Source organism: Calliphora vicina, chromosome 1, assembly GCF_958450345.1.
Source record: "Calliphora vicina chromosome 1, idCalVici1.1, whole genome shotgun sequence".
NCBI classification, from domain to species: Eukaryota; Metazoa; Arthropoda; class Insecta; order Diptera; family Calliphoridae; genus Calliphora; species Calliphora vicina.
The window spans coordinates 4,529,362-4,552,207 of NC_088780.1; the positions used below are offsets into that span (position 1 = coordinate 4,529,362).

The 22,846-nt window shown below is 26.7% G+C and overlaps 4 protein-coding genes across 4 annotated transcripts; all 4 read left to right on the plus strand.

The window, feature by feature from the left end:
* Positions 1 to 761: 761 nt before the first annotated feature.
* Positions 762 to 1,870, plus strand: LOC135964040 (uncharacterized). The gene is made up of 3 exons (XM_065516095.1): positions 762 to 964; positions 1,088 to 1,214; positions 1,284 to 1,870. Exons 1-3 carry the CDS (start codon positions 866 to 868, stop codon positions 1,805 to 1,807), a joined length of 750 nt encoding a protein of 249 aa, XP_065372167.1. The 5' UTR covers positions 762 to 865; the 3' UTR covers positions 1,808 to 1,870.
* Positions 1,871 to 2,606: 736 nt separating this feature from the next.
* On the plus strand, positions 2,607 to 3,657 carry LOC135963942 (uncharacterized). The gene is made up of 3 exons (XM_065515956.1): positions 2,607 to 2,698; positions 2,846 to 2,963; positions 3,022 to 3,657. The coding sequence occupies exons 1-3, from the start codon at positions 2,612 to 2,614 to the stop codon at positions 3,603 to 3,605; spliced, it is 789 nt and encodes a 262-aa protein (XP_065372028.1). The 5' UTR covers positions 2,607 to 2,611; the 3' UTR covers positions 3,606 to 3,657.
* A 145-nt stretch (positions 3,658 to 3,802) lies between these two features.
* LOC135963762 (uncharacterized) lies at positions 3,803 to 5,873 on the plus strand. The gene is made up of 3 exons (XM_065515737.1): positions 3,803 to 3,965; positions 4,523 to 4,649; positions 5,021 to 5,873. The coding sequence occupies exons 1-3, from the start codon at positions 3,870 to 3,872 to the stop codon at positions 5,749 to 5,751; spliced, it is 954 nt and encodes a 317-aa protein (XP_065371809.1). The 5' UTR covers positions 3,803 to 3,869; the 3' UTR covers positions 5,752 to 5,873.
* A 13,221-nt stretch (positions 5,874 to 19,094) lies between these two features.
* Positions 19,095 to 20,103, plus strand: LOC135963595 (uncharacterized). The gene is made up of 2 exons (XM_065515514.1): positions 19,095 to 19,232; positions 19,309 to 20,103. Exons 1-2 carry the CDS (start codon positions 19,164 to 19,166, stop codon positions 20,011 to 20,013), a joined length of 774 nt encoding a protein of 257 aa, XP_065371586.1. The 5' UTR covers positions 19,095 to 19,163; the 3' UTR covers positions 20,014 to 20,103.
* The last annotated feature ends 2,743 nt before the right edge of the window (positions 20,104 to 22,846 follow it).

A 22,846-nucleotide genomic window follows, 5' to 3' on the forward strand; every position in this document is an offset into this window, starting at 1 on the left:
CGTGTGGCCTATTTAGCATCTAAGTATTAATTATAAACGTTAGGCCGAATGTGCGAAATGGCACCAAATGTCGGCTTTGTCGAATCATATATGCCAAAGTTTTGAAACCAATTTAAAAAACAATTAGGTGAAAAAATATTCGGTTTAAAAATATTTTTCCCGATTGTCGGTACAAATTTCTATGGTGTTATATTCGTCGTCTATCAGATATTCATATTGTATTGAATTAGTAATTCGGGTATATATAAGAAATAAGTAAAAAGTTGATGTTGCCGTGGTTTAAACAGCCAATATTGATGTTTCAATCATGTATGTAAGTTATTCGGGGGTTTCGGAAAGTAAATTTCACGAACATATGAAGCTGAATCGACTCCGCTTTTTATAACGATCCAAAATGTACTATATGGGGTCGCAAATTAAAAATGTAGAAATTACAAATGAAATGACAAACATATTCATATGTATTCCCTAACACTCATGGTGAATGGTATAAAAACCATCTAGAAAAAGATACAAGATGAATAAAATCCACCATGTAATGAGTGCTGTAAATAGAAAAGTTTCTAATGAAACCGAATCATATTTGCACTTTAGGACTTGATTCGAATTTTAAAACATAAAAATTCATTTGAATCACACAGATGTAAAAAATGCGGGAAATATTTATGAGAGGGGTAACTCTAACATAAAAACAGCTTGTGTTGGCAACCCTTTGTTTTATTTATTCCCTTTTGTCCTGTTCTATTTACATTTCAGTTCAGTAATGTCACAATAATAAGTTGAATTGTTTAGTGAATTATTAACTTTATTTATTAAATTTGGTTCATTACATTTGTTAACATTTATATATTAAAAATCGATAAAAATGGTGAAAACTCCAAATATTGTGCGAACTATCAAAACCACAAAAGGCGACGCATCGTACTCAGTGTATGATTTATTAAATGAAGTAAAATGCAGACCGGTAAGTTCAACAAAATTACCACCAAAATATCAATAAACTGCGAAATAATTTATGAAAAATTGTATTAACTCCTTGGATATACAGTAATAAATCCCATTCTTTAAAATTTTGTTTATTATTCAGAACATTTGGCAAGTTCATCATATTGATCATTCGGATCGTACAGAATTTAACAATAGTTGGCGTAGTATTGCTGGTATCCTAGTTCAACATTTTCAACAATTGGATGAGGATGAACAAAATACAATAAGTAAATATTAATAAATATATGAAATTCTAAATTAGCTAAAGAATAAATTACTTATTTTCCTTTTAACAGCAACAAATTTGAAAAATGTCTATGCTAAGCTAAAGTGTGATTTAATGCTTTTCATAAAATATAAAAAAGCAAACGATAAAAGGTATCGTTTATTCAATTTTGGCCGACATATGGACTTTGTTTTACAAGACCGTGGCTTAAAAGTTCATGAAGTTTTTAGTCAAGAAGAACTAGATGAAATGGACTTGTTTGAAAGAAGATTTAAACAAACATATGTACCGAAAAGATTAAATAATATAAATTCGGAACTAACGGACCCTTGGTCATTTATGGTAAATGAAACCGAGGAGCAACCTTTCAGCAATAATTTATCTGAACCAATACCTCATTGCAATGATGGAACTGATATGGGTGAGATAGCGCAATATAATGGTGCATACAGAAGACAAAAACGTAAACCAAAAGATGCCGATCAGGCGTTCTTTGATTCTATTAAACCCTGGTTACGTAAAATGACTGGAGCTCAGAAGTTAGACTTCAAAATAGAATTTTTGCAAAGTCTTAAAAAACATCAAGAATTATGAATTATTACTATATACATATGTATGAATATTTTAATAAGTAGTTATTTTTGAATATTTTTATAAATAAACTATATGGAAAAAATACTAGATTTTTTATTGGAAACATGGCCATGATTGGAACTTTATTTTATTGCTGGTTGTAATCAATTTTATTTTGTTCTGTATTGGATGGACAAAAATATACAATTGCTTTTATCAATATCACAAGATTGTTTGGCCTGGGATCAATAAATAAATATTGACAAGTATGTAGCGTAATACTCCCGCGACTCATTTGATACTTTCAACCATTTGTTAGTTTTTTATGTATATTTGCACAAATGTAACTATAGAATCAGAATGAATTTCTGTTCGATAATAATGTCATTCCGTCTATAATTCCTACAATTTTAATTTGCGACCCCAAATTAAATCGTTACAGATAGCGAAGTCAATATAGTCTGTATGTTGTAATCAACATTCCGAAGCAACTGAATTACTTACATACATGATTGATGTAGATTCGTTTTCTGTAGATCATATCCAAGGTCTATTAATATATTAATAATTAATATACCTTGATCATAACTACACTAATATAAAATTGTGTTAGTACTCTGAGGTTAAAAAAGGAACCCTGGTTAGTTTTAATTACAAAATCGCGAAAGATGGTCAAAAAGTCGTTGAAACTATTTAGAGTTGACAACACTTTTGTTTTTGGTTTTTCTTTTTGTGTTTGTTTACAATCTCGCGTAAATTATTTGTGTCGGATTATTGCACTTTAAATATAAATTCTCTATAAGATATAGTTAAAAATTGTTTAAGATGTCTTCTGAAAGAGGTTTATCAACTAGTAGAGGCGTTGTTACGTTCTCTATGTGTGATTTGTTGAAGGAAATTAAAATTCGGCCGGTAAGTAATGAATTGCACCCAAATAAACAAGAAATTCACTTGAATGTTGCCATACACTTTGAATTGCAAAAATTCCAAAATCCCAATTTCAACAGATTATGCCAAAGTTATCAAAAAAAATAAATTTCATTAATTTTCATTACAAAGGTTTTATGGGATAAAGATCATGTTAATCGGATGAATCGTTTTATGGACTGGCATGATGTCGTTCGCACTTTGGTGCCTTACTTTGATGAGCTAACTATTGAGGAACAAAATGAACATAGTAAATATAAGAATAAAACATTTTTTTTAACGTAAAAATTAACTTTAAATTTGAATAGCTTCGCAAGTGTTAGCACTTTGGAAACGTACCACAAATGTCTTAATGAAAAGTTTAAAAATAAAAAATAGTGGCGATCCAAAATATCGGCCATACCGATATGCCCATCACATGGAATTCTATCTTAATAATCGGGGCGTAACACTTGATGAATTAGGCACTCCAGAAGAATTCGAAGAAAATGAGGAAATGGAAAGAAGACGTTGCGAAAAAAGTAATAAATTAAAGGCTAAAAACATAAAAGTTTCTAAATTAATAAAGCCGACTTCTAATGTGGAAGAAAACTTTGAAAGACAAGATTATGGAAATCATAGTAAAAATATTCTACCCGATGACAGCAGCTATGATCCTATATTATTTTGTGAAACAACAACACAAGATGGTTTTAATACGACTCAACCTGTCTATGAATTTGGTGATAGTAATTCCAACAACTTTGAGTGCTATAACGAAGAAGAAGATCCTGATCAGGATTTTTTCGATTCAATTAAACCTATACTAAACAAATTGAATGGGGCCCAAATGTTGGATTTTAAAATAGAATTTTTGGAATGTTTGAAAAAATATCAATCACAAAATTATTAAAATAAAATTAGAAGTTTTTTAAAAAAATAAATCGCTCTATCGAAAACAATAACCACTAATTTTTTAACATTATTAAACAGTATGGCAATATGTTTTTGTTCCCTTTTGCCTCATCTTCTTAACAACTGCTTGTTTTTGTTTTATTTTGCTTTACACGTTTTCGTTTTGTTCCAAGTGTAAAATTGTGCATTTTGTGTTTGAAGTTTTAGTGTTAATTTTCTTTCTTTAAATAATTTAAACAAATTTAAGATAATATAATTTAAAATGAGTAGAATGGATGAAAAAAGGTATTTGGAAACAAGCAGAGGAGTGTTGGAGTTCACGGCTATAGGTTTAATAAATCAAGTCGAAAGACACCCGGTAAGTCAAATGTATTTTTCGCGCAATTCTAATTATAAATCCATGTATAATTTTGGCAAACAAACAGCAGGGTTGGCTACCATTACCCCAAAAAAATCTTTTGAGATCAAAACTCAATAAAATCTTAAATATATCCTAAAGTAATTATTCGATCTTAAATATGTAAAATGGCTTGAAATGCAAATTACGATAAGATTTTTCACAGATTATTAGAGATATGCAACAAGTGATAGTTGTCAAACAAATTTCTGAAACCATATCTGTATAATCAGTCTGTCTTTTTCTATTTTTTTTTTAATTTAATTTTACACTATATGGTGGGGAAAATAATTCTGAGTGTCAGGACTTCGGCCGGTCGGAAGGGGTTTAATCTCAAAAAAGCGGCATCGCATTATAGTTGTGTCTCTTAATAGCTGGATCTTAATCATTATCCTTAAAAAAAATGGGTCCGAAATAATCCAAATTAGCGTTAGCCAACCTTGATAAAAACTCTTATTCGCCTGGAATACTGTCTTCAAATTTATGTGTAAAAACATTTGCCGAATTATTTTTTAAAGGTCATATGGAATAGACTACATGAAGATTTTAAAAAACGCGAAGCAATTGATAATGCCTGGGATAAAATTGGTGCCGTGTTCGTGCCATTCTATGATGAGCTAGATGAAGATGAAAGGCAAAGTATAAGTAAATATCTTTAGTATTCTTGCATATACATATTAAGCTAATAATATGTATAAGTATTTAATGACGTCCTTTACGTTTCAAACAAGATTATAACATCTTATTAACTTCTGTAATAGTTTTCAAATATATGTACCTCCCTGTCTCTAAATCGATCGTATTTCAAAAAAGAATAATTGGCAAATTAATGTTCTGCAAATCGTCCAATTTTCTACATTAAAATTGATTTGTTTACCAGAAAGTAAAACGAGTGGATTCGATTTACAGAACAACATTATATGTGAATTCATTTAAAACCGAAATTGTTACTCTGATTCGATTTATAGAACAGGGGGATAGTGTCACATTTGTTATATTAACCACTATTTATGTAGTTGATACTTTACAAGCTCGTTGGAAGAATTGTGTGTCTGGTATAATGACATCTGCATCTCTTAAACGGAAAAATGATCGTCTGTTTCGTCCATATAAATATGCCCGCGAAATGGAATTCTATTTAAAGACACGGGGCATTAAATTAGCAGATATTTATGATGCCCAAGAAATTGATGGAATCGAAGACACTTTAGTTAAAAAAGAGTCACACGATGAAGAACAGTCCATGGAAGAAGATGAAGTAGAAAATGAATTGGATACTGAAGTCGCTGAACCAGCGCCGAAGAATAAGAAGAACAAGAATACAGATACTTCAATGACATTCCGTTCGGCAAGATTGCGTGAGAAGCAAGACAAAATTCCACCTAAAATCATAGCCATTACACCAATAAATACAAAACAAAGACAAATTAAGAAAACTCCCGTTTCCATTAATAATAGTGCCTGTTCAAATAGTTCAAGGGATGTCGAAGAGTATAATGAAAAAGAAGATATTCCTTATAATAGTACACCCCAATCCAAAAAACCGAAGACCTCCTCGGTAGCCATAAATCATTCAGTACATGTTACCCCAATTAGCCAACCTCCAACATTAACAAATGAATCAGATGAGACCGATCAAGCTTTCTTCGATTCGATTAAACCGGCTCTGCGTAAGATGAGTGAAACCCAAAAATTGGACTTTCAAATTGATATCTTGCAAATACTGAAAACATTTCGCAGTAACTAAATTTTAAATAAAATAAAACGTTTTTTTATATAAAAAAATTTAATTTGTTAAAGATAATTTTGTAAACATTTTGCATTAATAATTTTCATTTAAAATACAAAAACTTTAATTGTTGATAAAAATTCGTATTTTTTAAGTTACGTTTCAGATCAAATTGGAAAATTCTTTACAAATTCAGTCAAAATTTGAACTCAATAAAAATATTAAAATTAATATAAGCGCATTGTTGAATTAAAATTCATTCAACCTTTTTTTTTGGTAAAAATAAAAAAAAATTGGTGACTCATTGTCGGACCAAATAGATAAAATAAAAGAAAATTTTTTTTTAAAACAAATTCGGGTTAAAATTATTTTTCCCGATTTTGAACCATTGACGATGCGAATAGATAAAATATAAAAAAAAAATTGATATAGGTAAAAAATTGGTCAAAAATCGAAGCAGTCATGGTTTTTTGACATTTATGGGCCGATTTTCCCGAATTTAAATAGCAACCGAACCTTGTTTATTGCGTGTATATTTATGTATGTAGGTTATTTGGAGCTTCGGAAAGTTGATTTCAACAGATAGACGGACATGACTATATCGACTCCGCTATCTATATAGATATAGAATATTATACCAGTTTGGGTCAATAAGTCCGCCACTTTTTTAATTTGTCAACAGGCACCTGTCAGTTGATTCCTGTCAAAATTTATACTATGAATTTCTGAATTTCATTGTGGCTATACAAGCACAAGCATTGTGGCTATAATATTAAAAAATCGACGATATGTTAACTATGAAGTTGTCAAAGTAAATCCTATGATTAATAACATCCATACACTTACAATGACTGTTTAAAATCAATATTCTTCTATTGTTATTTATGTATATTTAAAGCTAACGTTAAAGGATAGACAATCTTTTGACTTATCAATTATTCCCGTTTACAGTAAGTGATATATGCCATTAATTTGAATAGCACTTCAATATACATATTGTAATAAATACAATACACAGGCTTAGGAATATCCATACAATCATACAACCATATAAACATTAGGATGGCTTCAATTTTCAAATAAACACCCTTTCTTTTTTAAAATCTTGTAAAAGCTATATACATGAAATAAATGCGACAAAAAATTAAAAAGCTTTAAGAAGAAAAACTATCAGTTGAACAATTGAACAAGCTAAAGGTTAAATTTCGATCTAGCATTTTTAGAAATGTTATCTTAAAACAGACTAAGCTTTCATGTTACTTTGGATCAAAAGTTCGCAATAATTTATTCTTAATTCAGTTTTCAAAATCAAATTAATTTGTATCTCTGAACCATTCCATTAAAGAATTCATGGCGAATTAAGCTTAATTCCTTAGTACTCCAAACGTATTGAATTCTATTATTCAACCATTCAAATTTCAATTAAATCAAATATATTACAACATACATAGCTTTATACAATTTATTGCGTGATTTAGGGCCTTATTTTCTAAATTCCGGCGACAAGTGATAGTTTTATATGGAAAACAAAAACAAAATATTAAAAATTATTTTTGGTTTCAGGAAATTATGGGTTTAATTTAATATGTTATTTGTATTTCATATAAAGGACAACAACGTCATACTCAAAATCCGGGTGTTTTGAACTGAGTAATACAAAATATGCGCCGTTCTTTAGTCTTTCATATAGTTTTAACAATTTTAAAAAAAGTTTCTCGGAACGACATTTTTTGAATTATGACGTTGTTGCAGCAAATGAGCGATAGTATTACAGAATTTTTATACCCTTTACCATAAGTGGTAAGTTTGTCATGCCTTTTGTATGACAAAGTTTACCATGTCCGTCTATCCGTCTGTAAATCTGCTTCCGAAGCCCCCAAATAACTTACAAACATGATTTATACATCAATATATGTATACGCTATGGACCTGGTTCGATTGCTGTTGAAATTCGGGAAAATCGGCCCACATTAACTTGGATTCGGTTTGAATTAACAAAAATGTAATCATTCAATTGTTGAGTGAATTTTATTATGAATTAATTCAAATAAATCCCTATGAATGAAGCTAAATAATTTATTTGCTGGTTGGGAATGTTTTTATGGAATGATGAATTGCTGACAGTTTTTAATTCTGAATCAAGATTTTATTGAATTATGCTTAATTCAAAGCTCTGCTTTGGAACATTTACAACTTTTTTGGGGGCCATTCTAAGGTACCATATGTATGTGTCTTTATGTGTGGGTTTATTTACTTGTTTTTACTTGTTACACAATGATAAAAAATAAATTTTGTGTTAAAAGCGCATGAGCAGTACATACTCTGTATGTGGTTTTACACATAGTACATATCGCCCATTTGCTACTAAATGATATTAACTCAAAATACTGAGTTTTTGAAAATAGTGGATTCTTTTCTACAAAAATGTGAATTTTTTATAAATAAAACTAATATATTAAAGGCATAGAGAACATAGAGCGGAAACTCGAAAAAAAACTCAAACAAAAAAATTACTCAAAAAAGTTACACATACGAGTGTTGTTTTTGTTTTCACATAGTTTTTTTTACTAATACATTCTCACCAGTTAGGTTTTTGACAGGAGAATTTCCTCTCTATGTGTTTTCTCTATGATTAAAGGCCTTATTCATAATCAATTTTTAAATTTATTACAGGTTTATTAAACAAATTTTGTATGGAAATTCTGTTTTATAAACCTTTAATAAAATTAAAAATTGATTATGAATAAAGGGGAAGGCTTTGCATTATTCATACAATGCAAATTTGATTAATTTGGAGAGGGTTTTGTGTGACTTAAAAATGCGGAATTTTTTGTATTTTTTTTAATTTTGAAACATTTATATAATATAAATTTATTCAAAGTATTGGCCATTGTTAGCTATGAACTTTTCCCATTTTTCTGGCAACATATGGATTTCGAGCCAAAATAACTTCATCTGCTCAGGCCAACTACGAATCAATCCAATATCGTTTATTCCAAAGTGAAGCGTATCCCAGAGAGAGTGTTTTGCATCGATCGAGACAAATAGTAATCGGACGGGCCACAGTCTTGACTATAAATCGGGTGAGTCAAAACTACCCAACCAGTTAATTCTAAATAGTTTTTAAAAGGTATTGCAATCCAATACATACTTTTTAGAGAATTTACAAAAATATCAATAAAATTGTAAAACAAATTTTTTTTTGTTTTAAAACTGAAAAAATTAGCCATTAATGTCCCTAAGGCTTGGTTATATAAATTGAAGATAAATAAATAAAATATTTATTACAAAAAAAAACTAATTTTTATGAAACTCTAAGATAGATGATATTGAATATAGCCTCTCTATAGGAATCTACAATAGTAAATATATATCTATCGGGTTTTATTTCTCAAAATAAGCGTTTTGGAACAAAATAATTTACTGATATTTGAATTTCAACGTGATTTTACTCAAAACTATGTTATTTTGAGTTAAGACCCTCTTGTCGCAAATGAATAAATATGTATGTTTGTAAAATACATACAGAAATATGTATATAGTGTAGTATATGTATGGAAGTAGGCTTGTAGGTGTATTTGTTATACAATATCCGGGCTTTATATACATACAATGTACGTAGTACATAGAGGTATGTATAAAAAAACAGTTCAAACCGGGAAAAAAGCCGAAAATATCAACAGCAAGAACAATCATTTCGCATCAAATAATGTAACTACGCAGTAAATATAAAATTTTGTTTGAGACTAGATAGCAAAATAAAAAATTCTTTACTGGCTAAGCCTTGGAACAATTTTATTTTTGGTTCCAGCCACACCTTGTCACATCTTGTGTTGTGTGTGGGAGCAACATTTGTTCTATGCAAAACAAAATATTCCACAGTTATCCCTGTTTGATGTTATGTATTATTGTATATGTAAATGTAAATACATTCATGAATACAGGATAATGTAATGAATGTATGTATGTAAATATTTACATACAAATATGTATGTATATAGACATATGTTTGTATTGTACATAGGCGTATGTAGATTTTGTTTACATATCCATACTACCATTTCGTATTCTAAACAATAATTACATATTTTATTTCAATTTTGTTAAAATATTTTGTTGTTTTATGTATGTTTGTATATCCTGTCTACATATTATGTAGGTATGTATGTATGTGGTTGTTTATTTATTTTTGTTTTACATTTTATTCACGTACATACATAAATATGTATGTACATATGAATGGATGTTTGGATGTACATGTTTAAATATGATTCAAGGACATGACCTTGAATAATGCCATAAAGTTTCTAATATTTGATACAGTTCTTCTAATACTAAAAACATACACATACCACATAAATAAATAAGGATTATTTTATGTATCAATTTTATTCATTTTTAAATTTCTCGCAACTTTATTTAAATCTAAGTTTTAAGAACAAACTGGTCAGCAAAACTTCGAATTAATTATGTTATGCAATTTACACATAATCCACTGAAGTCTTAATTCAGAATTAACAAGTAAGAGTGTTATATTTGGCTGTGTGGAATCTTGTATATCCATCATCAATATATGACAATAAAATCTGATGATTCTGTAAAGAATTATTCTCAAAGGAATGAATGAAATTCTTTAAGGGAATGGTTAAGAAATAAAATTGAATTTGAAAATTGAATTAAGAATTAATTATTTGGAACCTTTGATCCATAAACTATTATGTGTCAGTTTTGAAATCAATTTTTATTTTTGGAATTGTTATAGACTTCAGCATTAGTGGCAAGGGTATATTTATATAAGTTTTTCAACATTATTGATACATCAATATATCCGGTATACTGCTGGTTCATTAGCTATTTAAAATCTTGAAAATCGGCTAACAAATCGCTGAGATATCAGCACTCCAACTGTTTGAACTATTTTTCAACGAATATTTTTTTCACCAATAAATTTTACTTTTATTTTTTTTTTTAAGTTTCTACTTTTAGTACCTTTTTAAAAGGTTCTACTTTTAGTACCTTTTTAAAAAGGTAATACTATTAGTATAATTTTAAAAATGTACTAATTTTAGTACTTTTTCTTAAAAAGGTACTAATTTTAAAACTTTTTTAAAAAGGTTATACTATTATTAGTACTGTTTTAAAAAGCTACTACTTTCAGTACTTTTTTTCAAAAGCTACTAAATTTAGTACTTTTTTATAAAAAGGTACTACTTTTAGTCCTTTTTTAAAAAAGGTACTACTTTTAGTCCTTTTTTTAAAAAGGTACTACTTTTAGTCCTTTTTTAAAAAGGCACTAATTTTAAAACTTTTTTTAAAAGGGTTATACTATTATTAGTACTATTTTAAAAAGCTACTACTTTTAGTCATTTTTTAAAAAAGTGCTAATTTTAGTACTATTTTAAAAAGCTACTAAATTTAGTACTTTTTTATAAAAAGCTACTAAATTTAGTACTTTTTTATAAAAAGCTACTAAATTTAGTACTTTTTTATAAAAAGGTACTACTTTTAGTCCTTTTTAAAAAGGTACTACTTTTAGTCCTTTTTAAAAAGGTACTACTTTTAGTCCTTTTTTAAAAAGGTACTACTTTTAGTCCTTTTTTAAAAAGGTACTACTTTTAGTCCTTTTTTAAAAAGGTACTACTTTTAGTCCTTTTTTAAAAAGGTACTACTTTTAGTCCTTTTTTAAAAAGGTACTACTTTTAGTCCTTTTTAAAAAGGTACTACTTTTAGTCCTTTTTTAAAAAGGTACTACTTTTAGTCCTTTTTTAAAAAGGTACTACTTTTAGTCCTTTTTTAAAAAGGTACTACTTTTAGTCCTTTTTTAAAAAGGTACTACTTTTAGTCCTTTTTTTAAAAAGGTACTACTTTTAGTCCTTTTTTAAAAAGGTACTACTTTTAGTCCTTTTTTTAAAAAGGTACTACTTTTAGTCCTTTTTTAAAAAGGTACTACTTTTAGTCCTTTTTTAAAAAGGTACTACTTTTAGTCCTTTTTTAAAAAGGTACTACTTTTAGTCCTTTTTTAAAAAGGTACTACTTTTAGTCCTTTTTTAAAAAGGTACTACTTTTAGTCCTTTTTAAAAAGGTACTACTTTTAGTCCTTTTTTAAAAAGGTACTACTTTTAGTCCTTTTTTAAAAAGGTACTACTTTTAGTCCTTTTTTAAAAAGGTACTACTTTTAGTCCTTTTTTAAAAAGGTACTACTTTTAGTCCTTTTTTTAAAAAGGTACTACTTTTAGTCCTTTTTTAAAAAGGTACTACTTTTAGTCCTTTTTTTAAAAAGGTACTACTTTTAGTCCTTTTTTAAAAAGGTACTACTTTTAGTCCTTTTTAAAAAGGTACTACTTTTAGTCCTTTTTTAAAAAGGTACTACTTTTAGTACATACTGATTTTTAGATCTGAATTAAGATTGTACAGAATTAAGCTGAAATTCAATTAATTCGAAGCTCTGGTGATAAACAAGATTGTGAATAAAATTGTTCGACAATTTTGCAAATAAACGGACGCTCAATTTATTTGGTTGCCCCTGTTAAAATTTTCCATCAGATAGTGTTTTCAACATTTGATAAATTTTGACTTATTTTGAACTATAATTTCAGAAGAAAATATTTCTTAATTTATACAAGTATGTGACAAAATCTTCAAGAAACTTTAGGAAATTGATTTCAAATCATAGCTGTAACTTGTGAATAAAATACAAAATATAAATATTTTTTATATTATTTTAGTTTTTGTTTCCAATTATAAATATTTATTTTCCAAATTATTTATTAGTTAAATAAAGTATTTGTCTAATTTATTAATAATATTTACAGTTAAATTTATGCATATTTATATATTTTTAAAACCAAATAAATTATAAATAAAATCATTTTATATTAGCTTAATTAAATTATATTGATATTTTTTTTAGAAAATAGTAAAATTTTATATATTCAAATAAAACAAAGTTGAATAAAATTTAAATTTATTTCATTTAGATACAAATAAAATCAACTAATTTCTTTGGAATATTTATTCAAACAAAACACAAAAAACTAAAATTATTCAAACAAAAAATGATTGAATAGAAATAATTCTAATAAAACTTTAGAAATATTTTTATTTTTCACAAATTTGAAACAAATAAATTTATTTTTCCAAAAATTACTGAATAGAAATAATTCTAATAAATGTTAAAGAATATATTTATTTCACAATAATACTGCTGTAAAATATCTTCTGATTGCATTCTGAGTTGAAAAAGTTATTTTCGAAACGAATTACAAATTTTTTTCAGATTTAACTTGTTTTTTCTTAGTTTAGGAATGGAAAAATTCCGGGTAATTGGAACCCTAGTTCTCTGATATCTAATATTTTATTTTTAAAAACTATTACTTAATCATTGATTATCACTAGAATATGGACAGAGATTAATGGTTTCAATTGGAGGTTTATTATTAATTTAAATTGTGAAGAACAAAATTCATGAATTATTTTTAAAAACTGTTTTTAAAGTAACTAGTTGTTCAAAATGATCGTCTTACATGGCATTCCTCGTAGGACTATTTAATAACCCTGCAAGTGAAATTAGACGTTCAAAATATCGTTGAATTATTTTTGAGCATTGTTTTTGTTTATTTATAGCAAACGAAGGATCTTTTTCATAATCCTCGGAAGAAAAATCTTTATCGTCCGAGCTCATTTTCACAAACAAAAATATTTTTTTATAAAATTGTTCAAAAATTTGTTGTTAAAATATTTGACTTTATTTTCACAAATAAAATTATTCAAAGAAAATTTCTATGAATAAAAAAGTATTCTAAAATTTTTTGTTGAATATTTAAATATTTTTCTTTTTTTTTGGAGAAATAAAATTATTCAAAGAAAATTGCTTTGAATAAAATCTATCAACAAATTTTCGAATAAGTAAAATAATATTTTATTCATAACTAGTTGAATAAACTAAATTAATATTTAATTTTTACTATAAAAATATAATTTGAAAATAATTACATGTTTTCATATTGATTAGAATATTTTAAAATCTATTCATTATATAATAAATAAAATACAACTTATTGTTACTAAAATACAAATACTATTAGTATAATTTTATAAATGTTTATTAAAAACTTTTAAGTATAATTTATTTAATATCGTATTCTATTGAAATCAAATAATATTTAATGCTTTATATTCTAAATAGATATATACTAATTAGTATCCTATTTTGAATTATATAGAATGATTTCAATATAAATTTATTTTTTTAAATATAACTAAAATTCAAAAATAATTAAGTTTTTGGAAATATTTTGAATAAAAATATTCACAATTTACAGCTATGTTTCAAATCGAACTTAAAACTTTTAGTAATAGTACTCGTACTCGTACGAAATATAATGTATTCTAAATGCTAGTAGTATCGATTTTATTTCAGCAGATTCATTTACATATACAAATAATAGCGGTATTGTATTTTAGGAGTATAAAAAATGTTCTATTAGAAAACCGTTATACACAGCGAACGACAAATAAATAAAAAAAGTGTTAATAAACCTTTGTGAGCTTCAAGGCTTGGTCATTGTTTAATACAAATTGGAAACGTCAATCAATCAATACATATGTATAACAGAGTACAAGTACATACTCGTATATACAATTTTTATGCTTCATTGATTTTAAAATAGTTGTACATAACTGAAATAAAAGCATAAATTAAACGCAACGAAACTCAACTGCCATGCAACGAACCATTGACTACAACAGTTTATGAAACTTTATCTCCTCCCTCTGAAGTAATAAGTATCAATCTCCAAAAATAATAAAAAAAAATCAAATCAAGTTTATATAGTTTTGTAGGTACGAGTATATTATACCTTATGTTTGGCGTTTATTGAACCTTTTTTAAAGTTTTTTTTCTTGTATTTATTTTTTATCTCTATTTTATAAACATATAAAAATGTGTGTGTAACCAAAAAAAAAAATGGTATCTTCCTCTGATTTTTTATTTAACATTTTGTTTAACTTAAAAACTTTGATTGAAACCAGCTTTTTTTTATCACAAATATTCAGTTAACAACATATGGTTGAAATTAAATCAGTTTTTCCCAGATTTATTTTACATGCAGCATACATAAATATTTATGAACATCCTGTTAATTCATATCATATTTCCTGGATATTTTGGCAGCTGCAATTCTAAAATACATATTTTAAAATTATATCGATTGGTTAGCATTCATAAATCTTGTCTACATATGGTTGTGGAATGAAATTTAAAAATTTTAATTTTAAAAAATTTTACTAAAAATAATTCTAAATAATTTATAATCGGGGTATATAACGATTTTTTTTGATTGAAATTAGTAAACACTTTTTTTAAACTGAAGTAGTATGGTTTTTTGGACCGATTTTTAAAACGGTACTATTTTAGTAAGTACTTCTTCTTTTAAAAAGTTACTATTTTAGTACTTTTTTTTAAGAGGTACTATAGTACTTTTTTTTATTAAAAAAAATACTATTTTTCCTTTTTTTAAAAAGTTACTATTTTTAGTACTTTTTTTAAAAAATGTGATATTTGTACTACTTTTTTTAAAAAATGTACTATTTTAGTATTTTTTTTTTTAAAGGTACTATTGTCGTATTTTTTTTTAAAAGGTACTATTTTTAGTACTTTTTTTAAAAAAGGTACTATTTTTAGTACTTTATTTAAAAAAGGTACTATTTAAGTACTTTATTTTAAAAAAAGATACTATTTTTAGTACTTTTTTAAAAAAAGTACTATTTTAGTACTTTTTTTAAAAAGGTACTTTCTATGTAGTACGTTTTTTTTAAATGTACTATTTGTAGACCTTTTTTTTAAAAAGGTACTGTTTTTTTAAAAAAGTTATTATTTTTAGTACTTTTTTTAAAAATATACTATTTTTAGTACTTTTTTTTAAAAGGTACTATTTTAGTACTTTTTCTTTAAAAAAAGGTACTATTTTTATTATTTTTTTAAAAAAAGTTACTATTTACTTTTTTAAAAAGGTACTATTTTTAGTAATTTTTTTAAAAAGGTACTATTTTTAGTAATTTTTTTAAAAATGGTACTATTTTTAGTAGTTTTTTAAAAAAGGTACTATTTTTAGTACATTTTTTAAAAAAAGTTACTATTTTTAGTATTTTTGTTTAAAAAAGGTACTATTTTAATACTTTTTTTTTAAAAGGTACTATTTTAATACTTTTTTTATAAAACTTACTATTTGTAGTACTTTTTTTTTAAAAAGGTACTATTTTTAAAAAAAGTTACTATTTTTAGTACTTTTTTTAAAAAAGGTACTATTTTTAGTCCTTTTTTTAAAAAAAATTTAGTATTTTTAGTACTTTCTATTTAAAAAGGTACTATTTTAGTACTTTCTATTTAAAAAGGTACTATTTTAGTACTTTTTTTTAAAAAAGGTACTATTTTAGTACTTTTTTTAAAAAAGGTACAATTTTAGTACTTTTTTTAAGAAAGGTACTATTTTAGTACTTTTTTTAAAAAAGGTACTATTTTAGTACTTTTTTAAAAAAGGTACAATTTTAGTACTTTTTTTAAAAAAGGTACTATTTTAGTACTTTTTTTTAAAAAGGTACTATTTTAGTACTTTTTTTAAAAAAGGTACTATTTTAGTACTTTTTTTAAAAAAGGTACTATTTTAGTACTTTTTTTAAAAAAGGTACTATTTTAGTACTTTTTTAAAAAAGGTACTATTTTAGTACTTTTTTTAAAAAAGGTACTATTTTAGTACTTTAGTACTTTTTTTAAAAAAGGTACTATTTTAGTACTTTTTTTAAAAAAGGTACTATGTATTTGTAGTACTTTTTTTTGAAAAGGTACTGAGTAGTATTTTAAGTACTTTTTTAAAAGGTACTATTTTAGTACTTTTTTTTAAGAAAAGTACTATTTTTAGTACTTTTAAAAAAAGTATTATTTTTAGTTTTTTTTAAAAAAGTAACCTTTTTTAGTACTTTTTTTAAAAGTTGCTATTTTTAGTACTTTTTTTAAAAAGTTGCTATTTTTAGTACTTGTTTTAAAAAAAGGTACTATTTTTTAAAAAATTTTATTATTTTTTGTACTTTTTTAAAAAGGTACTATGTCTTTCAGTACTTTTTTTTTTAAAAAAAATATAGTACCTTAAAAAGATACTATATTTAGTACTACTATATTTGGTACTAAGTATTTCAGTACTTTTTTAAAAAGGTACTATGTATTTCAGTACATAGTACTTTTTTTAAAAATGTACTATTTTTAGTACATTTATTTAGAAGTACTACTTTTAATACTTTTTTAATCTTGACGATATTCTGACAGTTCTCATTCAAAAATTAAATTATATCGTTACGAAAAACCATAACCAGCGATGAAGATAATGGGGGTAAAGCTACGTTTCCGCATACACCGTAATCGGCACCAAAAACGAAATTCCATACATTTGCACCGAAAAAAAGTTCGTTTCAGAAATCGGCAACGAAAATTGCGAACGGCACAGATCAGTAACGAAAAACCTGTCATTTTGGGCCGGAACGAAAACAACTTCAAGTAGGTTGTTTTCGGTGCTGAAGGATCGAAATTATTTTAATTATTTTTTTATTTCAAATTTAAAGAAAATCAAAATGAATAAAAAAATAAACTTTCTTGATTGGAAGAGGAAAAAACAGTTTCAGTTTTCGTTATCGGCGCCGATTACGGTGTATGCGGAAATCCAGCGTTAGTATTTTTTTACCTTTAAGTAATTTTTTTTTAAATTTACTACTTTGAGTATTTTTAAAAATGGTACATTTATATTTTTACCAATAAAACAATTTTTTCATAGAAACAAAGGTATAATTTGGAAAGAAATATGTCCAAAGTATACAATCCAAAGGTTGAATGCATTTTATTATGTATTAATGGGAATGGTTTTATTGAAAATGAATTGATAGCATGTTTTAATTCTGATTTTTGTGAATAAGACTTTAATTGAATTCGAAGATCTGATAGAACATTTGCCCAATTCACAACTGGTGTTGTAGCGTTGTATCGTTGTATGTCGTAAATATTTTTCAAACAAATTTTTCGAAACAAAAACAAAACATTAATAAAAAAAATTACGACATACAACGATACAACGCTACAACACCAGTTGTGAATTGGGCAATTTATTTAAAAAAATGTGTATGTATTATCTTTTTTAAAAATCGAATTTTGTTTGTATACTTTATACAAAACAGACGTATTTAATAATTTTTGTTTTCAAGAGCCTGGTTATGATCGAGAGTATTTCAGTACTAAAAATAGTACCTTTTTAAAAAGGTACTATTTTAGTACTTTTTTTAAAAATGTACTATTTTTAGTACATTTATTTAGAAGTACTACTTTTAAAACTTTTTTAATCTTGACGATATTCTGACAGTTCTCATTCAAAAATTAAATTATATCGTTACGAAAAACCATAACCAGCGATGAAGATAATGGGGGTTAAGCTACGTTTCCGCATACACCGTAATCGGCACCAAAAACGAAATTCCATACATTTGCACCGAAAAAAAGTTCGTTTCAGAAATCGGCAACGAAAATTGGGAACGGCACAGATCAGTAACGAAAAACCTGTCATTTGGGGCCGGAACGAAAACTACTTCAAGTAGGTTGTTTTCGGAGTTGAAGGATCGAAATTATTTTTTTATTTCAAATTTAAAGAAAATCAAAATGAATAAAAAAAATAAATTTTCTTGATTGGAAGAGGAAAAAACAGTTTCAGTTTTCGTTATCGGCGCCGGTTACGGTGTATGCGGAAATCCAGCGTTAGTATTTTTTTACCTTTAAGTAATTTTTTTTTTAAATTTACTACTTTGAGTATTTTTAAAAATGGTACATTTATATTTTTACCAATAAAACAATTTTTTCATAGAAAGAAAGGTATAATTTGGAAAGAAATATGTCCAAAGTATAAAATCCAAAGGTTGAATGGATTTTATTATGTATTAATGGGAATGGTTTTATTGAAAATGAATTGATAGCATGTTTTAATTCTGATTTTTGTGAATAAGACTTTAATTGAATTCGAAGATCAGATAGAACATTTATTTAAAAAATGTGTATGTATTATCTTTTTTAAAAATCGAATTTTGTTTGTATACTTTATACAAAACAGACGTATTTAATAATTTTTGTTTTCAAGAGCCTGGTTATGATCGAGAGTAACTATTGATTAAAAAAAATATATATAGTAAACAAACTAAATAATTGAATCGTTTGCTATTGCGTCATTGTTCAAGTCAAGTCTCAAAGTGATTACACTTTATCAGTTGAACATGATCTTCACCTTACGAATGCTGATAATTAAAATCATACAAAGCTTCAATTCAAGAGTCTGAAATTTTCTTAATGAAATTATAATTTTAGTACTTAAAAATCTGCCAATGTGAAGATATTTTGCTGTTGAAACATGTTTTTAAAACAAAGAAATTTGTTGTTCATCTGTGTAATAATTTACCTAAATGGTAGATATTTCAAGGTAAAAAGAAAATCTTTTGAAATATACATATGTATTTCCATAAGTGTGTTGTAAACATTAGAACTATTGCCCACAGGTTACTGAAGCAAATTCCATATTTCGTTTTGGCTTTGATTTTGGTTTGAATGTCAATGAAAATTCATTTAAAACCTCTTTCAATATTGGCGATGAAAAGGAGGAGAGTGTAACTACTACAAAGACTATTAAAGAAACTGCTTACGTTACGGAATCGCCTGCCACAGTAGCCTCACCCATTTTAACGGATATTTGGACGAAACAAGCTCAACTGGACGCTACTGCCAATGACAAACTACAAGCGTCTCAAGTAGCTGTAACACAGTTGAAAAATGAAATTTTAGTTGTGGTGGGTCGCAGTGATTTCATAGCGGCGAAAGTCAAACTAATGACGCGCTATTTAAACAAAGTAAATGCTGTTATAGCAACTACTAACACTGTTGCTACAACTGCTACCGTTGCTGATGATAATAATAATGATGATGATGATTGTAGTAGTGCTGGTGCTGGTACTGGTCACGATGATGCAGCTGCAAATCGTTTTCTAATTTTGCAAGACTATGTGCAGTTGGTGGATGATTTACGTGCGCCGCCTACTAGTGAAGAAGGTGGAGAACGTTCATTGGATTATATGGTTATGAAACTGGGTTTGGAAAAGCATAAATTGATTGAATTGCAAACACAAATCTTGCTGGAAGTACTGCAGGCCATGGAAACGTGGCAAACGTATGTGAAGACACAACTAGTTGATGTTACTACAGTCTAGTTTGAAAGTTGAAACAATTTTCTTATCGCGAAATGAAATTTTATTGTAGTACATAGTTGGTATATTAAATAAAAAGTAAAATAAAAATAATCATTTTTTTTTGAATTCGTGAAAGCGGATTTTTGTATATGTAGATACTTCGGTAGAAATGAACTTATGTTTGAGTTTGATACTTATTTTAGCATAAAATGTATACGTGTATCATTCATTCCACCGTACATCACCCAAAAATATACCTTGGATCTTCAGATTTTGTTAAATTTTGCCACACACATGGATCCATTTAGGCTTTTCATTACTATTTTCAAAAACTCGCGATTTTATTCACTAATTTCGATTTTTGAAAAGTGAAAATATCGACAAAGTTTATATGTATAAGACATATCTTGTAAAGCTGTGTTGGGCTGATTCAGGAACTATATGAAAGGTTAGGTCTCTTTAAATATAGCAAAAGTAATATTGTCATTAGGGTTTTTAATTTCCGGACCATTTTTAATTCCCGGGAATCGGGAATTTTTTTTCTACATTCCCGGGTACCCGGCTATTCCCGAAATATATAATAATATATACTGTAAATTAGGAATATTATAGACAAATTTCATATAAAAACTAAGTGTTATAATTATTAAATATCAGAGCTTCGAATTAATTAATAAAATTTGAGCTTAATTCACTAAAATCATAATCCGTAATTAAAAAATGTCAGCCTTTCAGTCCATAAATCCATTCCGAATATTTAATTTTTTAGATTCATTCCAAAGTCTTTGTTTAAACTGAATTAATTTTAAAGTTAGGCCCTAATTTTGTAAATCACGTCACAAAGTGATATTTATATGGAAAGCAAAAAAAAATTTCAAAAATTTTAAAAATTTGTTTTTGTTTTATATACAAATTGTTAACAGAACAAACGCACCAAAATTCAAGCGTTGATTTGCCTTTCATAATTTGAAAATTTTGTATATAAAACAAAAACAAATTTTTAAAATTTTTGAAATTTTTTTTTGCTTTCCATATAAATATCACTTTGTGACGTGATTTACAAAATTGGGGCCTTAATTAATAACAGAATTTATTCAAACTTTAAATGATTAAATTTTTATTAAATCAAATCAATTACAAAATTAATTGAAAAAATTGTATTAAACCTTTTTGTACTAGATTTTAATTGAAGAAAACTTTAATCGTTTTATAAATTTTTGAAGCTATTTTGTTATGGATTTGAAGAAGAAATTTGAAGAAAATAGAATGATTCATTAAGAAATAACATCTATAAATAATGAATTCTCTTTTTAAATTTTCATACGAAAAATCCCAAATAAATAATAATAAGCGGCTAGATATAAGTAAAAAACTATAAAAAAACTTTTCACTGATTTTGGTAAAAAAAAAACAGAGTTCTAACTTGTTTTCTATGTATTTTCGTCAGTTTTTAATTCCCGGGATTCCCGACTAAAAATCCCGGGAATGGGGTAGTGAAAAATTGGCAAAATTCCCGGGAAATTTGTACCGGGAATTCCCGGGATAAAAACCCTAATTGTCATTCAAAAGTGCATTCATAATGCAAATGCAATTTTCTGTTTCATTTTTGATAAATGTCTTAATTTTTACGATTTTTTATACGCGCCATCCGTTTGTAACATCGAAATATTGATCGTAGAACCAGGATATATACTGGGTCCTCATTAAATTCTGAGACGATCTTGAAAACTGAAATTTTCAACAAATACTCTCTCTGTTTATAAATATGTTGATTATGCGACAATCCTGATAAAATTTTGCGCAAATTAGTTTAGTACGCTGAAATTATACTGTAAAGTATGGCGTAATCAGATAAAATTTGTCCCTGGTCCCCTCTGAATATGACTTGAACATTCATTATTGTCTTATACATTTTAAAATATTTGTATGTATTTAAGTATATAATTTAAAGATAACCTTTCACATGGTTTCACAATCTATGAATACATAAACGTACATACTTTGTCGAATTTTGTCACATTTGAAAAATCATGAATTAAATCTCAACTTCAAAATGTGAAAAATTAAAAATGGAAATGTCTAAATGGTTCCATCCCTATATCTATATATATAAAAATGAAATGGTCCATGTATGTATTAGACACTGTGCACTACAGGTAGAGGATCAAATAAAGTATTATCTATAACGTACATTTCCACAGGTATCCATTGTCTACCGTAAACATCCTGCTGATCTGTGAGTTTTATTAGAAATGAACGTGTAAGAAAATGAATGTATCCTATTTAAAACACTCACTGAAGTTTGTTTGTCTTAATCCTTTAAATGTTTTGTTGAGAAACTGGTTAGCTCATGGAATAAATTTAGGTTCTCTCTTTTTTCTCTACCTGATCTTTACACCCTTAGAGAATTCAATAGTGTTATATTTTTAGATATAAATAAGTAAGTACTTAGAAAGTAAGTTCTAGTATTAAGTCATTAATAATAAAAGGAAATGTATTGTTAGATTTTCTTGTGATAGGTTCGTTATGATCGGTTGTTGTTACAACAGTTAAACTGTTTCCGAGAGCTCTTTCCTTAATACTGCTGTTGAGATGCCAATCTTTGGTCGAGTATTTTTCTAACCGAAGATACAATTGTCGAGAGTTCCTCGGTAATAGGGATCGGTTCAAACATTTTATGAAATAACCAGTACATGCGCCCTGTACTGAAACTGAATTATTTGTTCTATCAAGACTTTCACTGCGTATAATAATATGTATTTCTTTGATATATTCCTCAAAAACTTCTTTTAACTGGCTTAAATTTTGTTGTTAGCATCCGTATTAGCAATGTGATTTTCAATGATGGATTTCC